Source organism: Simochromis diagramma, unplaced genomic scaffold, assembly GCF_900408965.1.
Source record: "Simochromis diagramma unplaced genomic scaffold, fSimDia1.1 OVJJ01000669.1, whole genome shotgun sequence".
In the NCBI taxonomy this organism is placed as follows: domain Eukaryota; kingdom Metazoa; phylum Chordata; class Actinopteri; order Cichliformes; family Cichlidae; genus Simochromis; species Simochromis diagramma.
In genome coordinates this window covers 629,259-648,477 of record NW_024387458.1, presented here as the reverse complement: position 1 = coordinate 648,477, position 19,219 = coordinate 629,259, and the positions used below count along the sequence as shown (strand labels likewise).

Genomic DNA, 19,219 nt, shown 5'->3' with positions numbered 1-19,219 from the left:
TAATATAAGTGTTATTCTAGAAATTTCAACAGTGATAAAAAAAAAAGTTACCACAAATTGTTTTTAGTTTAGTAGAACTTGAAATGTTTGTCAGTTTGTAAACAGTCAGATGCATCAAGTTATTCTTAGATATGCATACTTGTAATAAATAAACTGTCCTAACATAGTTCTCATAAGTAAGTTTAGCTTTGTTTTTTAGTTTTTAACCATCATATTCTAACGTGACATAACCCGTGTAAACAAGTTTGAACATTCCATGATGTGCTTGTGGGAACGCCTCAGTGTTCCCTGGAATAACGGCTGCTGTGCCACAGAAAGCACAGCAGAGGTAATGTTATGGTCCACCGACACTCCCACACTGCCCTGCAGCTCTGAGTTCACCGCGCTCTGTGTGTCTTACACCTGTGACATGTCTGCTTTATGGCTTCTGTCCTTCAGAGTAATTATGAGTGTTGATGAGGGTCGTTTAGATTCCTCTGGTGTATAAACACATTTTTCATTCATGCTTTATTTTCTCCAACCTTTATGACAGCCCAGCTGCAGACAGCTGCGACACAAAGTGATCCTTTGATGTAATTAACAAACGTGCAGAGCAGAAACCGTGAAACTCGTTACCAGCCTGCGCCGTGGCAGCGCACGCTCCAGCTGTTTTTACACTGCTGTATTTTCTGTTTATTGCATTTCCTTTGATTACAGACCTTATCTCTGAGTATAATATTACTGCTATAATGGCTGCAATCACAGCACTGTAAGATGGTGACAGATGTACCCTTAGGCCCCCTCCTCGATTCAGAGATGGTCTTTCCCTTTTCACGTAAATGGCCTCCTTGACTCCGCCCTCAAACCAGCGTTCCTCCCTGTCCAGGATGTTACATCCTCATCATTGAAAGAGTGTCCACTGGCCTGTAGGTGTGAATAGACTGCAGAGTCCTGGCCTGACGAGGTGGCTCTTCTGTGTTGTGCCGTCCTCTTAGCCAGAGGTTGTTTGGTTTCCCCGATGTATAAATCCTGCCAATCCTCCTGCACTTAACAGCGTACACTATGTTACTCTGTTTGTGTCGGGGGACCCGATCCTTGGGGTGGACCCGTTTTTGGCGCAGCGTGTTTTGGGGTTTAAAAGCCACAGAGACCCGGTGTTTAGAAAAAATGCGTCTCAGCTGCTCTGATACTCCTGACATGTACGGGATCACTACAGGTTTTCTCTTAGGCAGCGGTCGTCCTTCTCTCCTGGATCAGCTGGAGCTTTCTTTAGGAGCCTTCCCAGCTTTGACAAAAGTCCAGCTGGGATAACCACATTTACTCAGGGCCTTCTTGATGTTCTTCTGCCTCCCTGGCTGCTGTGTCAGTGGGGATGGTGTTCGCTCTGTGTTGTAGCGTCCTGATGATGCCCAGTTTGTGCTCCAGTGGATGATGAGAGTCAAACCTTAAATACTGATCCGTATGTGTAGGTTTACGGTACACGTCAGCTTTTAGATGCCCCCATTACTGATGGAAATCTCACAGTCTAAGAAGGCTAACCTGCCACTGTTCATATCCTCCCTGGTGAATTTGATGTGTCGGTCCACTGAGTTAATGTGATCCATGAAATGTGGTACATCCTGAGATTTGATTTTCGACCCAGGTGTCATCCACATACCTGAACCAATGGCTTGGTGGTGTTCCAGGGTAGGATAGCAAAGCCCTCTTTTCCACTTCTTCCATGTACAAATTGGCCACGATGGGTGAAACTGGGGAGCCCATGGCACACCCATGTTTCTGCCTGTAGAACTGACCCTTGTATGTGAAGTAGGTGGAATGAAGACACAGTTCAAACACACTTGGTGGATGCTGAGAGTGGTCCTGCTGCTGAGGTTGGGGTCATCCTGTAATCTCTTACGAACTACCTCCAACGCTTCTGTGACTGGGATGCAAGTGAATGGATTGCATTATATAGCGCTTTTCTAGGCACCCAAAGCGCTTTACAATGCCACTATTCATTCACACACACATTCACACACTGGTGGAGGCAGCTACAGGTGTAGCCACAGCTGCCCTGGGGAAGACTGACAGAAGCGAGGCTGCCATATTGCACCATCGGCCCCTCTGGCCAACACCAGCAGGCGGTAGGTGAAGTGTCTTGCCCAAGGACACAACGACCAGGACAGAGAGAGCAGGGGGAACGAACCAGCAACCTTCCAGTTACAGAAGAGAGATGTAACGTCGTACGAGACCATGGTTTCATCTGCCTCCATAATGACATCTCTCACCTTCTCAACAAAATCCAAAGAGTTCTGGATGTGGTGTTCAGAGCTGTCCACCAGCAGGTTGAGGATCGAAGCCAGAAACTTGGAGATGTTACAGGTAACGGAGTTGATCATGCAGACAATCGGTCTTAAAGGTGCTTCCTGGTTATGTATCTTCAGTAAACCATACAGACTTGGTGTAGACTCCCCTGGGTACAGCCTGTGCTATGAGGTCCGGTCAATAGCCTTGTCTCATTCTAACTGCTTCAGATGGTCTATCACCCTCTTCCTGTATATAATAGATATATGTTAGCTCCCTTGCAGTGTAAGGCTCGAGTAGTACCCCAGCTGTTATTACACGAGGAGCAGAAACGTGCTTTATTGAAAAATATTTGAGGTTCCATCTGCTGGGCCGCATTAGACCTTTGGCAGGTCAGATGTGGGCTCCTGGCCCCATGTTGGACACCCTGTTATTTGAGGAGCTCACTGTGATGTTGTCACGTTTACCTTTACATGAGCTTCAGCTGCTTCTAGCTATGACGGGATTAGGACTGAGGCGTGTTACCTCATGGCTCCCTGCTGCACCGGGTTCTGGTTCTGAGATCACTCAGGGTTCTGCAGAAGACCGTCTGTCCTACGAGCAGGTGAGCGATCCTCGAGCCGAGAGAAGTTCAACGGCTGTTTTCGAGGTGCTGAGAGATCAAACTCAAAGTATCAGTCTGATAACAGGTGGAACAAATTTATTGTCTTATTACCATCGAGGTTGTTTTTATCTGGAATCGCCGATCAGCATCTGTGATTTACCTTTGTGCTAACCTTTGGAGCTTTTTACCTGCAGACTCGTGTTTATCAGAGAGATAAGAGCCGAGCTGCTCTGAGCTGTCAGACTGTCAGAACAGACACTTTCTCAGAAGCTCCAACTCCAGGTGAGTCGTGTCTTTATGCTCGTCTCTCGTCTCGCGCCTGAATGTGAGCGTTTGTCAGACGTGAGCTTGACGGACGTGAGCTTGACGGAGACTCAGAGACGGCCACCTGCTTTAAAAGATAACAATCATTTTCATCTGCAACAAATAAATCAAAGAAATCATATAAAATTTCCTTCCATGTGTAGCTGGAAACATTTGTGAACTCTTTTCTATATTTCCCCAAAAAGCAGAAAAAGAGAAACAAAGTAAACAAACAGAAGGAAAATTGATTGATTGATTGATTTAATGTGCAAAATGATCCGAAGTGTCTGATCTGTGAAACCTCGCTGCTGGTTTCTACTCGTGGACGGACTCTGGCTGTCTGACCTTTAATGGAAAAACCTGATGAAGGTCTGAGGCAGATTTATGGAGTCTGGTCTTTAGCCTGATGAGCATCAACCACTCTGAAGTCATCAGACAGACGGATTGTTGTTCCCATGATTCATTTCTTCAAACATGTTGAGAAGATCCGACTCTGAAATTCTTCTTCTTGTATTATCGTGTTTTTGATGATATGAAGCTCTGAAAGGTGAAATCATTTCAGTGTGTTTCCTACAGACAGAATGGGAAGCAGGAAGTCGCTGTGCTGTGGGTTTTCAGCTCTGGAAGTGACGCTCGGCGTCATCTTCGTCGTTATGACAGGCGTGTGCATCTCGCTGGTTGTACTGTACGTTACCAGGGAAACGCACGCAGGTGAGAAACCGCTCGATAAAACCTCAGACGTTCATGCTGTCGTGTACTCGGAGCTTTGTCGACTTTGTTCCGACAGCGTGTTTGGAGGACGGACGTCCTTGGTTCTGGTCGTCCGTTTGTCTGTTAGCAGTCTAGCGTCCTCAGTTTTCAAGATAAAATGTTAAAATTTTGTGTGATGGTAGATACCAACAACAGATCGAGCTGATTTCACTGTGGTGATATTGAGTCAAGGTCAAAGGTCACAGCAAATATGAAAATTAGTAAAAACTGTGTTACCCACAATCTTTTAAGAATTGTCTTCAATCTTCACCACAACGGTCCCGGGGACACGAGTGCCCACGCTGGTCAAACATTTGACCTTCATTGTTAGTGTAGAAGGTCAAAACTGACCTGGAAAAACCTTGAGAACCATATGGAGTCAATGTCGTATGAAAGGGCGTTGAGATAGCTGACCAGCACTTTTTATTGTTTTAATATGACATCATAATCGCACATTGCATGAATATATCTTAAAACCTCAAGTTTGTGCAGTTTATAGAAGCCAAAGATAAAATGCACCATTTTAGTCACAAGGTCACAGGTCAAAGGTTAGGGTCAGGTCAGGGCGGAGCTGTCCTCTGAGTGCTTGTTAATGCTAATAAACATAACAGTTAATAGGAAACTTTGTTTGTGCATAAATGTCTGTTTTATGTTTCAGCAGCTATGATTCACATTTCAGGAGCAAAAAACATTTGCAGGAAAAACTGACCATCCAATGGCTCGACACGCCCGACCAACTGTTACTATGGGGACGATCCTAAACACCCATCTTTACAGACCGGCACCTTTAAGAGCGCCACATGAACACAGATGTGCAATTTACTTCCTGATTGAGCTTCTGCTTTTATGTGATTGGTCAGATTCAGTGATTTGTGGCACAAACTGCTCTCTGATTATAAAACACTGAATCAGGTTCATTCTCAGTGTTGTCACAGCAGATCTAAAGTATGAAAATATTACCAACATCTGAGGTCGTAATGAATTCAAATCTGTCGTCCTGTCAGATCCAGAGACTCCGCCCCCTCAGCACACACCTTACCTGATCGGCGTGGGCCGAGCCGACTGCACCGGACCGCCGGCTGATGTCCCTATGGTCAGTACCACAAACTCACTCATGCTGCCTTCAGGGACTCGTGCTGCGTTTAACATGAAGTCACCCATATGTGCACAGAACTGTGCAAAAGTCTTGAGCCACAGCTCAGTTCTTTATGCTTTGCTTCTACAGAGGCAGACCCTGTGGTTATTTTTAAAGTGCTGTTGAGCAACAGTTCTCCGGGCTCCTGCAGGTGGGTCACAGCTGTTCTCTGGAGTTCTTCTTCAGAACTTCAGAGAACTGCTGGGGAAGTAACAGTTAGCCAAGTTACTGTTCATTTTTTTCCACATTAACAATATACGAGCACAACTTCTCGTTCACGCATCTGAAGAGACAATCTCAGTGTCAGCACACATCCAGCTGGTGGCGCTCATAGTCAGTAGTTGCTGCTGCCTCTGCAAGCCGCTTTGCAGCCCACCTCCACCCGATCTCTGCCATTTAAACTATTTCTGATTCCAGCAGCATAAGAGCTGCTCACTGGAAGCTGCACCCGGGACCTTCACAACTGAATGACATTCCTCAACTTCAACCAACCACAGGCCATGGGAATTGGGCGGATCCAGCCGTAAACATTTCTGAACTTCCTGTCAAGCAGACCCAGAACTTTGACATGTAAATGAGTGCAGATGAAAACAGCAGCAGAGGACCTGCAGAGAACAAACTCCAAAGTCTGCCGCTCCGGTTCGACTGGGTGTGCTTGGACTGATAATCTTTATGGTCTAAGTGCCGAATGCTGAGCGGTCATAAAAACATTAGAGAATAGGAACATATAGAGTCTGTTGGAAGCAGCAGGATTATCGTCTGTAAAACCTTGTCTGTAGTCTGGGTTCTGGCATGAAACACGTCCTATAGCCAGCATGACTTACATCGTCATAGAAGGGAAAGACACACAGCTCACACTCTGTGTGAGAATGTGTGTGTGTTCAGGTACCACAGTCACATTTGTGTTTTAATGTGTGTGTGTGTTTAGATGGGCTATGCAAACCCTCAGCAGACGGCTGCAGGCATACACACCCGTTTGTACAGCAGAGCCTTCATCGTCGATGACGGCAAGCGCAGGGTGGTGTTCGTCACGGCAGACATAGGAATGGTTTCACAGAGGCTCCGACTCGAGGTGACCACACACACACACACACACACACACACACACACACACACACACACACACACACACTCTATTCAAAGTTTTACTTTCTGGGCTGAAGCGGGTCTCCTCAGCAGATCATCTGCCTCCACTTCCTCCTATCCCAGCATCCTCCTCTCTCTCACCCACCGTCTGAATGTCCTCCTTCACTACATCCATCTCCTCTGAGGTCTTCCTCTCCTCATCCTGCCTGCACCTCCATCCTCCACCCTCCCTCCTCTGCACGTGCTCAGACCATGTCAGCCTCTCTGACTCTGAGCGGTCCCTCTGATGGACTTCTTCTTTATGACCGGCATGTTTATCAGAGATTTTACACTGAATCTCTTCCTGATACAATCTTTCCCATTTATCTGGGTCTGGGATCAGCGCTGGGAGCCCCCACCCCTGCTGGGTGTTACCTCAGCTAACCTCACGCTGTAGTTTCACCGCTGTTCTTATTGTTCTCAAGGATGACGCATCGACATCATCAGAGAGTCTTAAAGGTCTCACAAATGTGTGGAGACATTATCCTCTGATCGCTGCTGTGTGTGCTTGACTTGTACATCTGTCTTTGTGGGGACCAGTGTGTCTCATGTTAGAGGTCTTCACAAAGCACACAAAGCAGTACGTGTGTGTGTGTGTGTGTGTGTGCAGGTTCTGCAGGCACTGCAGGTGAAGTACGGGGATCTATACCGGCAGGACAACGTTGTTCTGAGTGGGACTCACACTCACTGTGGACTCGGTGGATATTTCCAGTACACGCTGTTCATGATCACAGGCGGTTACATGAAGGCTGCCATCGAGCCGTTGGTCAACGGCATTGTTAAGGTGTGTGTGTGTGTTTTTTGATGAACCACAGTAAACTCCCACACATTCCTATGTGTTCCTAATCAGTTCTTATTCTTCTACCCAGCAAAGACACACTGGGTAGTTCAGGGGGGATGGAGAATGCACTTTTACATGATTACTTTTATTAGAAATGTTTATCTGTCAGGGTAAGGTCGTACCGATGAACTGTGTACTCATAATTTAAACCCTGATTCCAGAGTATAGACATAGCCCACAATAACATGAAGCCCGGCAGGATCTACAGGAACAGAGGAGAGCTGGACGACAGCAGCCTGAACAGAAGTCCTCACTCGTACCTGAACAACCCCGAGGAGGAGAGGCGCAGGTAGATAATAATGAATGATTTATCGGTTTGTTTCTATCAGTACATCCCTGCAGCTCTGCTGTCGCTTCTATAGATCAGCTCCACAGCATAAGGAGAGCCGTTCTAGGCTTTACAGCCTGAAGACATGTTCTCCTCTGTAAAGCTCAAAGCTTCGTAAACTCTCACAGAGACAGGCTGCTGGAAACATCTGCAGATCTTCACCTGCACTGCTGCCACGCGATTGGCTGATTTGATCAGGTGTTCGTGTTATTGATCTTTCAGGTATAAGTGGAACACCGACAAACAGGTGCTGGTGCTGAAGTTCACCGATCAGGATGGAGACGGCATCGGTATGATCAGGTACAACCGCACACAGCACTCCTTCAATAATGCTGCCATCGTTTATTACCATCATTATTCTTACTGAGCTTTGCTGCTGACAGCTGGTTTGCTGTCCACGCGGTGAGCATGAACTACACCAACCGCATGGTGAGCAGCGACAACATGGGCTACGCCTCCTACCTGTTGGAGCAGGACAAGAACCCCGGAGGGCTACCTGGACAGGTAACCTGAAGAGGTTGCATCAAAGCCCGACCACAGTCTCACAGAGTTTGTGATTTTTAACATAAACTCAGTAAAAACCAGAAACCAGAAGATAAAACAAGCAAATTATTTTTTGCATTTTTGGTCATTTTGGTAACAAAGTGTTTGAAAGACGAGTTTCCAGCTGAACATTTACTCATTATGGTTTATTTGGGTATATAATTAAAGTGTTTCTTGTGTGTGTGTGTGTGTGTGTGTGTGTGTGTGTGTGTGTATGTGTGTGTGTACGTGTGTTTCAGGGAAGTTTCGTTGCTGGTTTCTCCTCCAGTAACCTCGGTGACGTCACTCCGAACACCAGAGGACCGTACTGTGTGAACACTGGGCTGCCCTGTGACTACCTGAACAGCTCCTGTCCCATAGGAGGGGTAAATACACAACACACAGACACACACACACACACACACAGACTCGTTAAGATAGCTAATAAATTGCAGAAGGAAACCGATAAATGTGTGTCTGCCAGACTACAATGTGTCTGGCGTCCGGACCTGGAGAAGACATGTTTGAGAGCACTCGGATCATCGGACACAACGTCTACCTGAAAGCCAAGGTACGTGTGCCTCGTTTCAGAAAACAACACAGCGTCACGTAATGATAAAAAAATCTGACAAGCTTTGTGCTTGTATTCACTGCCATATCTGGACGTGTGTCGGTTAGGAGCTTTGTGGGGACTCACTGCTTATGGGGACAAAAGTCAGACCCTCACAAAGATTCATTGTTTCTCTGTCTTTGTCTTTGCTTCATGAATGTTCCTTTAAACCTGAAAGGAATTCCATTAGCATCCCCACGAGTGACAAAGTCACGACTGTGTGCTTGTTGCGCTGCCCCCTGCAGGAGCTGTATGCAAATGCAGTCGAGGAGGTGACCGGCTTTATTCATCATGCTCATCAGTGGGTCAACATGACTGATGTCACTGTTCAGATCAATGAGACACACACGGTCAGCACGCGCACGCACACACACACACACACACACACACACACACACAGATTAAGACATTTAGATTAGAAATTTTATTCATAATAATTAAAATTTGATGTCATGTTTCCCAGGAACAAATTTTTAATCGTTTCTTCATTCATTCATTTTACAGACATGTTTTCTCTTGTTCTGCGATGTGTGGGACAAACAGCAGCTCCTAACAGATAACTCAGCTTCTTTTAATGTGTTAGTTTCTTTTTAATGTGAACACAGGGTAAAAACGCCTCACAGAGAAAAGCTGTGGCAGCACGTTCCTGCTTCTATTTCACATAGAAGCTACGCTGTGTCTGTGTTTCAGGCGAGCACATGTAAACCAGCTCTGGGTCACAGCTTTGCAGCAGGAACAACAGATGGAGGCGGAGGCCTGAACTTCACCCAAGGTGATTCTGTCCCTCAGCTCACATTGGGCTGCAAGCCTGCGGAGACGGGCTGTGATAACCTGACTGCGTATCTCTGTGCATGTAGGCGCTGTGGAAGGAGACCCCTTCTGGGATGGGATCAGAGACGCTTTGCTTGGCCCACCGTCCAATCAGACGAAGAAATGTCATCATCCCAAACCAATCCTGTTCAGCACAGGGGAGGTGAGGCGAGGCTCACACGTACAAAATACAGTCTGTGATGAACATGGATCCAACATTTATGCTATCGCGTCAGACAATGACCCACAGTCAGTGTATCACTACAGTCTGACACTAACACAGGTTATGATGCTTCATCCAGCTCCCCACAGGCTTGACTTTAAGTTTCAGGAAATAACCTGGACTGTAAATCTGGACTGTGAGGTCCAACTAGCTCAAACCCTAAAAGAAAGTTGGGCTTAAAGAGAACAGGGCTCAGAACAAATCTACTAGAAGCAGGTAAAACCTGAGAGGTGGATTGAATAAAATAAAACGGGTAAAGAGGCTGTCGTGGTGTGTTTGTCTGTGCAGATGAACTGGCCTCTGCCCTGGCATCCTCAGATCGTCGACGTTCAGATGATCACCATCGGCTCTGTGGCTGTCGTAGCTGTTCCTGGAGAAATGACGTAACGACGTTTTACCGACAGCTGTTAATGCAGCCAATGATAACACAGCTGCTTATAACACAGTAATAACACTCTGCTGCATATATGTGTGTTTTTCTTCAACAGCACCATGTCAGGGCGGAGGTTACGAGAAGCTATCAAAGAGGTGAGAAACGACACATCAACACTTCATATGAAAACAGTTCTTATTACCGAATCTTCACAGGTCACATCACTATGTTGTTACCGTGTTATTGCTACTGTGTTATAACCAGTGTTGGTCAAGTTACTTGAAAAAAGTAATCAGTAACTAATTAGTTTAGCGAGTTTCTCTGTGAGTTTCCCATTGTGTTGTTGCGCACTCGGTGCTTACTTACTGATTACCTATTTTCAAAAGTAATTAGTTACTTAGTTACTTTTTAAAAACACGATTTACAACCTGAAGAGGTGATAAAGCGATAGATCTTTCAGCCCAATTCTACTTTTTCTGCATAATCCATCATACAAAATGTAATCAAATGGAAAAGTCTCTTTTTAAAACTTGTTTTATTAGTTTTAATCTTTTAACTTTATGCATCAAGCAAAAATGTAATTATCTGCAACATTCTCTGACTGGAAGAAATTCGTTTAACATTTAAACCTATTTTCTGCACATTCCAGCTCATAAAATAAAATATTTTTTGTGTTTACACTCAGTCTTTCAAATAGATGCAAGTAAAACACAGCAGAAAATAAATAAAGTCACAGACTCAGCGGTCCTGTTGCTCTATTTTCACCTGTAAAGCAGGAGTGGGGTAGGCGGAGGTTTACCCTGGTGCAGGTGTGCCGCGGTCAGTGGAAGAATCCGTGAGTTTCTCTGTGAGTTTCCCATTACGTCGTAGCTACTCGGTGCTTGTTGGAAGTTTAGGGGTTTTTTCGCTGTAAAAAGAAGTTTTCTTCCCACGCACAGCGGACACTAATGTTTTTGTCACTTTTTATGGAATCAAACTCAAAGTAAGGTCAGTACTTCCACGCTTTAAACGCTGCACGCTCATACTCTCTCTGCACTCGATATATGATCCATTGTTGATCTGCACACAGCTGTTGTCACGAACGTCGCACTCGCTTACGTCACTGTCATGAGACATTCTCGCAAAAAAATCACGGTTTTAGTAACGCAGTAACGCAGCGTTCCTACGGGAAAGTAACGGTAATCTAATTACTGTTTTTGCAATAGTAATCCCTTACATTACTTGTTACTTCACAAAAGTAATCAGATTACAGTAACGCTGCCCATCTCGGATTATAACTGTGTGCTTACTGTGTTGTTGTTACTGTGAGCCAGGAGCTGGAGTCAGAGGGAACTCTAAAGGACATGGAGGTGGTGATTGCCGGCCTCAGTAACGTGTACACTCATTACATCACCACCTATGAAGAGTACCAGGTACACATCTGCTGAACTTCATGGGATTTGTAGTTTTTAGAGTCATTTGCTAAATTGTAAAATCCAAATCAGTGTTTAAATAAGATCAACTGGACATAAAACAGTCAGATTTGGAGAAAGTACTCAGTTACTTAAATGAAATATCAGAGTAAAATTAGTAAGACGGTGGAAAGCAAACCTGTGTAAATGATTACAAACTTTTAAAGGTGTCCCTGTGGTGGTTACACTGTTCCTGTGATGCCAACAGATTATCATCACATCTAAACACGAGTTTCATAGCAGGGAGGGAAGTAACGATTATTTTCATTCTTCATTAATCTGTTCGTAGATTTTTAATCAATTGTCTAATTAATAGACACAGACAACCATTCACGCCTATGGGCAGTTTCTATTTAACCTGTCCCCACAAACTGCATGTCTTTGGACTGTGGGAGGAAGCCGGAGTACCTGAAGAGAAACCCACTCAAACACGGGGAGAACATGCAAACTCCACACAGAAAGAGCCTGGCCTGCCCGTGGAATTGAACTCAGGACCTTCTTGCTGTGAGGCAACAGTGCTAACCAGCCTCCCGGACAGCTGCAGCAACAATTGGTTTGCATAACCAAAGAATTTCTGCAAAAACTGTCAGAAGCCATCTCAGGGAAGCTCATCCGCATGCTCGTGGTCCTCATCGGGGTCCGGACCTGACTGCAGTTCATCATCGTAACCGACTCGAGTGGCCAAACGCTCTCATTCGATGGCGTCTGGCATGTTGGAGAGGTGTCCTGTTCACAGATGATTTTACTGTTCAGGGCAGATGGCAGACAGCTTGTGTTGCATCGTGTGGATGAGCGGTCTGCTGACGTCAACGTTGTGGATTGAGTGGCCCGTGGTGGCGGTGGATCCTGAGGACTATTGTTGTGACATTTATCCATGACCATCACCTCATGTTACAGCGTGATAATGCACGGCCCCATATTGCCAGGATCTGGACACCTGGAAGCTGAAAACATCCCAGTTCTTGCATGGCCAGCATACTCACCCATTGAGCATGTTTGGGGCGCTCAGCGTATACGACAGCGAGTTCCAGTTCCTGCCATTATTCAGCAACTTTGCACAAGTGTTGAAGAGGAGTGGACCCACAGCCCACAATCAACAACCCGATCAACTCCATGCCCATTGCACACCATTTGCCTCACGCAGGCAACACATCTCCATTAGATGTGTTGCCTGCGTGAGGCAAATGGAGGCCACACCAGATACTGACTGGTTTTGCTACATCTGTGTGATCAAACTGCATATTTCAGAGTGGCCTGTTATTGTGGGCAGTCTCAGGCGCACCTGTGCAATATTCATGCTGTCTAATCAGCGCCTTGACACACCTGTGAGGAGGGATGGACGATCTCAGCAAAGGAGAAGTTCTCACTCACACAGATTTAGACAGATTTGTGAACAACATTTGAGAGTCATGGGTCCTTTGTGTTTGTAGAAAATGTTTCAGATCTTTGAGTTCAGCTCATGAAAAATGGGAGCAAAAGCAAAAGTGCTGTTTATATTTTTGTTCAGTGTATATGTGTGTGTGTGTGTGTGCGTTACCACACAGTATATGTGTGTGTGTCGAACTTGCGATCCTCTGCTCCAAAGGCGTGTAGTCTAACCACTACGCTATCCAGCTGCTATTATATATGTATATATAAGCAGCAGGATAGCGTAGTGGTTAGACTACACGCCTTTGGAACAGAGGACCACAAGTTCGATTCCTGCCTGGGGCATCTGTATCCAGTAAGGGTCCTAAGGCTAGACCCCCTATGCTAAGCAAGCCTACCGCAGACATGAGCGAGACAGATAAATATGAAGGCATGCCGGCTCGGACATCGCCCGGATCAACAAGGTCCGCGTCAGGTGTTGAGGAACCAGGGCACCCTGATGAAAAGTGGGCTACTGGAACAAGAAGGCATCGGTGGGCAAGAGACGAAAACAGGGTGTTGTTGGAATGCTACTACGCAAGTAACCCCAGCGGAAGGGGCTACATGAATAGGATGACGGACCTATGGATTCTTCGATACCCAACATCCACAATGACGGCGAAACAACTAGTAGCTCAGTGTTCCAACATTCGAAAGAAGGGACTGCTCTCACAGCTAGAGATTGACGAGGTACAACACAAATGCTACGGCAAGGAGGAGTCAGGACGCCAGGTCAGGGGGGAGATATCATCACCCCCACCCGAGATTGGGTACATAGCCCCAAGTGCAATAGGAGAAGGATCGTTGAGTGTGAGAGGAACTGACCTGAAACATAGGATAATGGCCAAGCTTGAAACCTGGATCCCCCCTAGCCGGTTACCAAGATTACGTGAAGTACCCTCAGAAGGTCTGCTAGATGATGTTAATGCAGCACTACGGACAATACCTACAACCACGATTACCGACACTAACAAGCTGATCTACAATACGGCAGCAGTGATCAGTGAGATGCTTGGCTACAAGTTAAACAGCCACAAGGGGCAGTACCCTCCATGGAGAAGGAGGCTAGAGGGCAAGATCAAAGTAGCACGGAGGGAGGTTAGCCAACTAACGGAGTTGCAGAAAGGTGCGACAAAGAAGGTGCATAAGAAATACAGCAAGCTGTCCATACCTGAGGCCTTGGAAACTGCCAAGCAAAGACTCACAGCCTTGGCCAGCCGCTTGAGGAGGTACACCAGAGAGATAGAAGGCAGGAGAATAAACCAGCTGTTCTCCACAGAACCAGCAAAGGTGTACTCTCAGTGGCAAGGGAACAATAATAAGAGAACAGCACCACCAAGGCTGGAGACGGAGCAATACTGGAAGAGCATATGGGAGAAGGACGCAACCCATAACGGCAATGCTCAGTGGCTAGTGGATCTGAGGGCAGACCACAGCGACCTCCCTGAACAGGGTCCAGTAACCATCACAGTGGCAGATATTCAAGAAAGGGTCTCCAGTATGAAGAGTTGGACAGCACCAGGGCCCGACATGGTTCACGCCTACTGGCTAAAGAAGCTGACTGCACTCCACGAGCGTCTGGCAGCACAAATGAACCAGCTGCTAGTTAACGAGAGACACCCGGAATGGCTAACCGAAGGTCGGACGGTCCTGATCCCCAAGGACCCCAAGAAGGGACCGGTCCCCTCCAACTACCGACCAATAACCTGCCTCAGTACTACATGGAAGCTCCTGTCAGGCATCATATCGGCTAAGATGAACAGGCACATGGGTCAATACATGAGTGGGACACAGAAAGGAATTGGCAAGAATACCAGAGGCGCAAAACACCAGCTACTGGTAGACAGAACAGTCAGCCGAGACTGCAAGACCAGACTGACCAACCTGTGCACTGCCTGGATTGATTACAAGAAGGCCTATGACTCAATGCCCCACAGCTGGATACTGGAATGCCTAGAATTGTACAAGATCAATGGGACCCTGAGAGCCTTCATCAGGAACTCAATGGGGATGTGGCGTACAACACTAGAGGCCAACTCCAAGCCCATAGCACAAGTCACCATCAAGTGCGGGATCTACCAAGGAGATGCTCTGTCCCCACTGCTGTTCTGCATAGGCCTGAACCCCCTCAGTGAGATCATTAACAAGACTGGCTACGGATACCGACTACGGAACGGAGCAGTTGTCAGCCACCTCCTGTACATGGATGACATCAAGCTGTATGCCAAGAGTGAACGAGACATCGATTCACTGATCCACACTACCAGGCTATACAGCAATGACATTGGAATGTCGTTCGGACTGGAGAAGTGTAGTCGGATGGTAACAAAGAGAGGGAAGGTAGTCAGAACTGAGGGGATTGAACTACCAGAAGGCAACATTGCAGACATAGAGGACAGTTACAAGTACCTGGGGATCCCGCAGGCAAATGGGAACCATGAAGAGGCCGCTAGAAAGGCTGCAACCACCAAGTATCTGCAGAGGGTCAGGCAAGTCCTGAGGAGTCAGCTGAATGGTAAGAACAAGATCCGGGCCATCAACACGTACGCCCTGCCCGTGATCAGGTACCCTGCTGGGGTAATAGGCTGGCCAAAGGAGGAGATAGAAGCCACTGACATAAAGACAAGAAAGCTCCTTACCATGCATGGAGGGTTTCACCCCAAGTCCAGCACCCTGAGGCTGTACGCTAAGCGGAAGGAAGGGGGCCGGGGACTGGTGAGTGTCAGCACCACAGTCCAGGATGAGACAATGAACATCCAAGAATACATTGGGAAGATGGCCCCAACTGACCGAGTGCTCAGTGAATACCTCAGGCAGCAGAAACCCAAGAAAGAGGAGGGAGACGAGGAACCATCATGGAAGGACAGGCCCCTGCACGGTATGTACCACCGGCAGATAGAGGAGGTGGCTGATATCCAGAAATCCTACCAGTGGCTGGACAAAGCTGGACTGAAAGACAGCACAGAGGCACTAATCATGGCAGCACAAGAACAAGCTCTGAGTACAAGAGCCATAGAGGCTGGGGTCTATCACACCAGGCAAGACCCCAGGTGCAGGCTGTGTAAAGATGCCCCAGAGACAATCCAGCACATAACAGCAGGGTGCAAGATGCTAGCAGGCAAGGCATACATGGAACGCCATAACCAGGTGGCCGGCATAGTGTACAGGAACATCTGTGCCGAGTATAATCTGGAAGTCCCGAGGTCAAAATGGGAGATGCCCCCAAGGGTGGTGGAGAATGACCGAGCTAAGATCCTGTGGGACTTCCAGATACAGACGGACAAGATGGTGGTGGCTAACCAACCGGACATAGTGGTGGTAGACAAACAGAAGAAGACGGCCGTAGTGATCGATGTAGCGGTTCCGAATGACAGCAATATCAGGAAGAAGGAACACGAGAAGCTGGAGAAATACCAAGGGCTCAGAGAAGAGCTCGAGAGGATGTGGAGGGTGAAGGTAACGGTGGTCCCCGTGGTAATCGGAGCACTAGGTGCGGTGACTCCCAAGCTAGGCGAGTGGCTCCAGCAGATCCCGGGAATAACATCGGAGATCTCTGTCCAGAAGAGCGCAGTCCTGGGAACAGCTAAGATACTGCGCAGGACCCTCAAGCTCCCAGGCCTCTGGTAGAGGACCCGAGCTTGAAGGATAAACCGCCCGCAGGGGCGTGCTGGGTGAAAAAAAAAAAATATATTAATGGACATTTAGCAGGGTGGAAACTTAGTCTGATTGTCTATTTTTTAGGTGCAGCGGTATGAAGGCGCTTCAACCATATACGGCCCGCACACGCTCAGTGCCTACCTGCAGAAGTATCGAGGCCTGGCCCGAGCCATTGCTCAGGTGTGAATGGATGGATTACACCTTTCATCAGCATTCGTGAGCACATTGGAAACACGGGGTCACGTTTCCCTCAGAACAGTTAATGAAAGAAAACGAGTTCAGCCCACAGAGCTCAGTTTAAACAGCAGATTTTTCACCAGTTTATCTGAAACGAGCTGCAGTGTGAGACCTACTCTCTCTCTCTGCCAGAGAAACACGAGCAGAAGAATATTTCATCACAGGAATTATTCTCTAACGTTGATTACATGTTACGTACTCTATACAAAAGAAAATCACAGGAAAATCTTTTCCAAATATAAAGATGATGGAGATAAAACATGAAACTGAACCAAAGTCAGACAGCTAAACGTCCGTCAAACTCATATTCTGAACATGTTTTACTTCATGTGAGGTGGAAACAGATGAAACAGTGAAAAGGTTCGATCAGTCAGGACACATTTCGCTGCGTGTTGTACTCGCATGTGACACATAAAGACTCCTGAATGAATGAATGAGGTTGCAGCAGAAATATTTCATAAAGCCAGGGCCAATCGGATGCAAACAGTCAACAGCAGACCCTCACTGCAGTGTGAAGCCAATCCTATGTAACACTGCTTGCTGACATTAATCGTGTTTCCAGGACAGAGTCTCAGAGCTGCCAGCCGGCCCTCAGCCTCCCTTCTTCACAGAGAACCTCTTTAATTTTGTGCCCCTGGCACTCTTTGACAGAAAACCTGAGAATATGAGCTTTGGAGACGTCCTGGAGCAGGTTTACCCCGTTTATAGACAGGTAGGAAACACCTTCACACTCTTACTGTGTTCCTCAGGGTCCACGCTGATGACGCCGCTCTGTGTGCATGTGGACAAAATGAGTCTTAAATATTTAATGTGGTTTTCAGGGTGATGTTGTGACTGTCACGTTTGTAGCAGGAAACCCGAGAAACTCTGGAGATATTGTAAGAACTCTTCTTCTTCATCCACCTGTATCCTAGTGTTTCAGCCACTGTTAGCTTAGCATTGTTAGGATACTTGAAACGTCTTTCTGACCTCTTCCTCTCGTTGGTTGCAGAGGGATAAAACTTTTGTCACTGTTGAGATTTTTGACAACAGAACAGAAACCTGGGAGGTTGTCCACAACGATGCATCATGGGAGACCAGGTAGATTAATGTGTAGCTGTGCATCTCAAACATTTGATCAGGATTTTATAAACAACAAAAAAAACTTCTTCTGTAATTTTATTTTAAAAAATGGTCGACAGCTCATGAAAATCAGCAAAAACCTGATTTTTAGAATATTTCCTTTGGTCGAAAAAGGATTTGCAGACAGAAATGTCCAACCTCTCTTAAGCACGTGTATTTATACACTCAGTACTTGGTTTGAGTACCTCGTCAGCCTGCGGTGCTGCTGACGGGTTACTGAAGCTCGGGTTGCTTTGGTTGGAGCTGGTCGAGTGTTTCTCGTCCACTCCAGACTTTCTGATTGGTTCTGCAGGGTTCAGGTCAGGTGAGTTTCCTGACCAATCAGAAACACTAACAATATCATCAAGCTATTTGATAGTATTGGGCACTGTGAGAAGGCAGAATCGGCAACCAGTACCAATACCAGCAGATGACCCGGCACCTTTGTCTACCTGTAGGTTAAGTGTCCTCTCTGAAAGAACACAAAGTCTAAATTTTCTGGAACCTGGATTTCTGATTTTCACGAGCTGTAATCATAAAACATACAAACAGAAACTAAAGTCAGGTTGCAGACGTTCCTCTTTTAACTCCAGGGTCCTTTGAGGAGTTAAAGTCGCTTGTCTTGCTGCAGGTTTCACTGGCTGAAGGGGTCAAACTGGGAGAGCAACGCCACAGTGGAGTGGCAGATTCCCCCGACGGCCTCGGCGGGCTCCTACAGGATCAAACACTTTGGCCACTACAAAGAGCTAAAAGGCCTGCAGCCGGTCATAACGCCGTACGAAGGCTCGTCGGACGTCTTCGCGGTCACCGCCAGCTTCTACTACAAGTGAAGCAGTTTGAGACGACACGGCCGACCACCGTCCAGCGCCAAGTCCTCCAGGACTCATCAGATTTTAAGAGGCTGCATGTGCCGAAAAATAACTCAGACTATATGTGAAATCCAAATAAAGCGTTTAAACGTTCTGTGTGAAGGTTTGCATCACTCTGTGAGAGACAAAGAGAAACCGACACAAACATTTGGAGTCGCGTTGGTAGCAAAAATATTTATTCAGTATTTGTCTTTATAGATGCTTTTCAACCAGGACTGCACAACACGGGACAGAGTTGATGACCACAGCAGAGCCTGTGTGTCAAACGTGCACTCAGCGTTCAGAGCGGGAGGTTCAACCTCAGCCGGCTTTAAGATTCAAACGACAACATTAACACGATTCACCAGAGACGTCGGGGAAACACAGAACATCTCACGTTTCAGGAGAAGTGTTTGGAAAGGCTGGATTCTGCTCTGAATACTGACCTTAAATCCCGGGAACGCCGCCGACACGCTGAGAGTGTAACGTGCAAAACATCAGGAAGCTTTTCGCTCGGTTGTTCTGAGAGTTTCCTCGAACGCACACGGTGGGGTTTCTTCTGATGTTAAAGAGCGCTGCAGTTTTCAGCTACTTGCCCTGCAGGCTCTCTTTTCTACAGGAGCTCTGCCTGC

The 19,219-nt window shown here is 46.8% G+C and overlaps 1 protein-coding gene across 1 annotated transcript; it reads left to right on the top strand.

Moving 5' to 3' along the window:
• Nucleotides 1-2,190: 2,190 nt before the first annotated feature.
• On the top strand, nt 2,191-19,210 carry asah2 (N-acylsphingosine amidohydrolase 2). Its single transcript, XM_040014063.1, has 21 exons — nt 2,191-3,148; nt 3,746-3,880; nt 4,924-5,012; nt 5,983-6,126; nt 6,790-6,963; nt 7,182-7,309; nt 7,571-7,648; nt 7,732-7,852; nt 8,131-8,256; nt 8,355-8,441; nt 8,726-8,830; nt 9,171-9,252; nt 9,338-9,453; nt 9,802-9,896; nt 10,002-10,041; nt 11,200-11,298; nt 16,486-16,581; nt 17,201-17,350; nt 17,460-17,516; nt 17,630-17,718; nt 18,371-19,210. Exons 2-21 carry the CDS (start codon nt 3,751-3,753, stop codon nt 18,567-18,569), a joined length of 2,205 nt encoding a protein of 734 aa, XP_039869997.1. The 5' UTR covers nt 2,191-3,148; nt 3,746-3,750; the 3' UTR covers nt 18,570-19,210.
• Nucleotides 19,211-19,219: the final 9 nt, after the last annotated feature.

What these genes read in the sequence shown, in the direction of transcription:
- asah2 (XM_040014063.1), top strand. Translation starts at nt 3,751, where the DNA reads ATGGGAAGCAGGAAGTCGCTGTGCTGTGGGTTTTCAGCTCTGGAAGTG. An exon ending in TACCAGGGAAACGCACGCAG is followed by an intron (nt 3,881 to 4,923) that starts GTGAGAAACCGC and finishes TCGTCCTGTCAG; the next exon opens with ATCCAGAGACTCCGCCCCCT. An exon ending in TTTACCCCGTTTATAGACAG is followed by an intron (nt 17,351 to 17,459) that starts GTAGGAAACACC and finishes TGTGGTTTTCAG; the next exon opens with GGTGATGTTGTGACTGTCAC.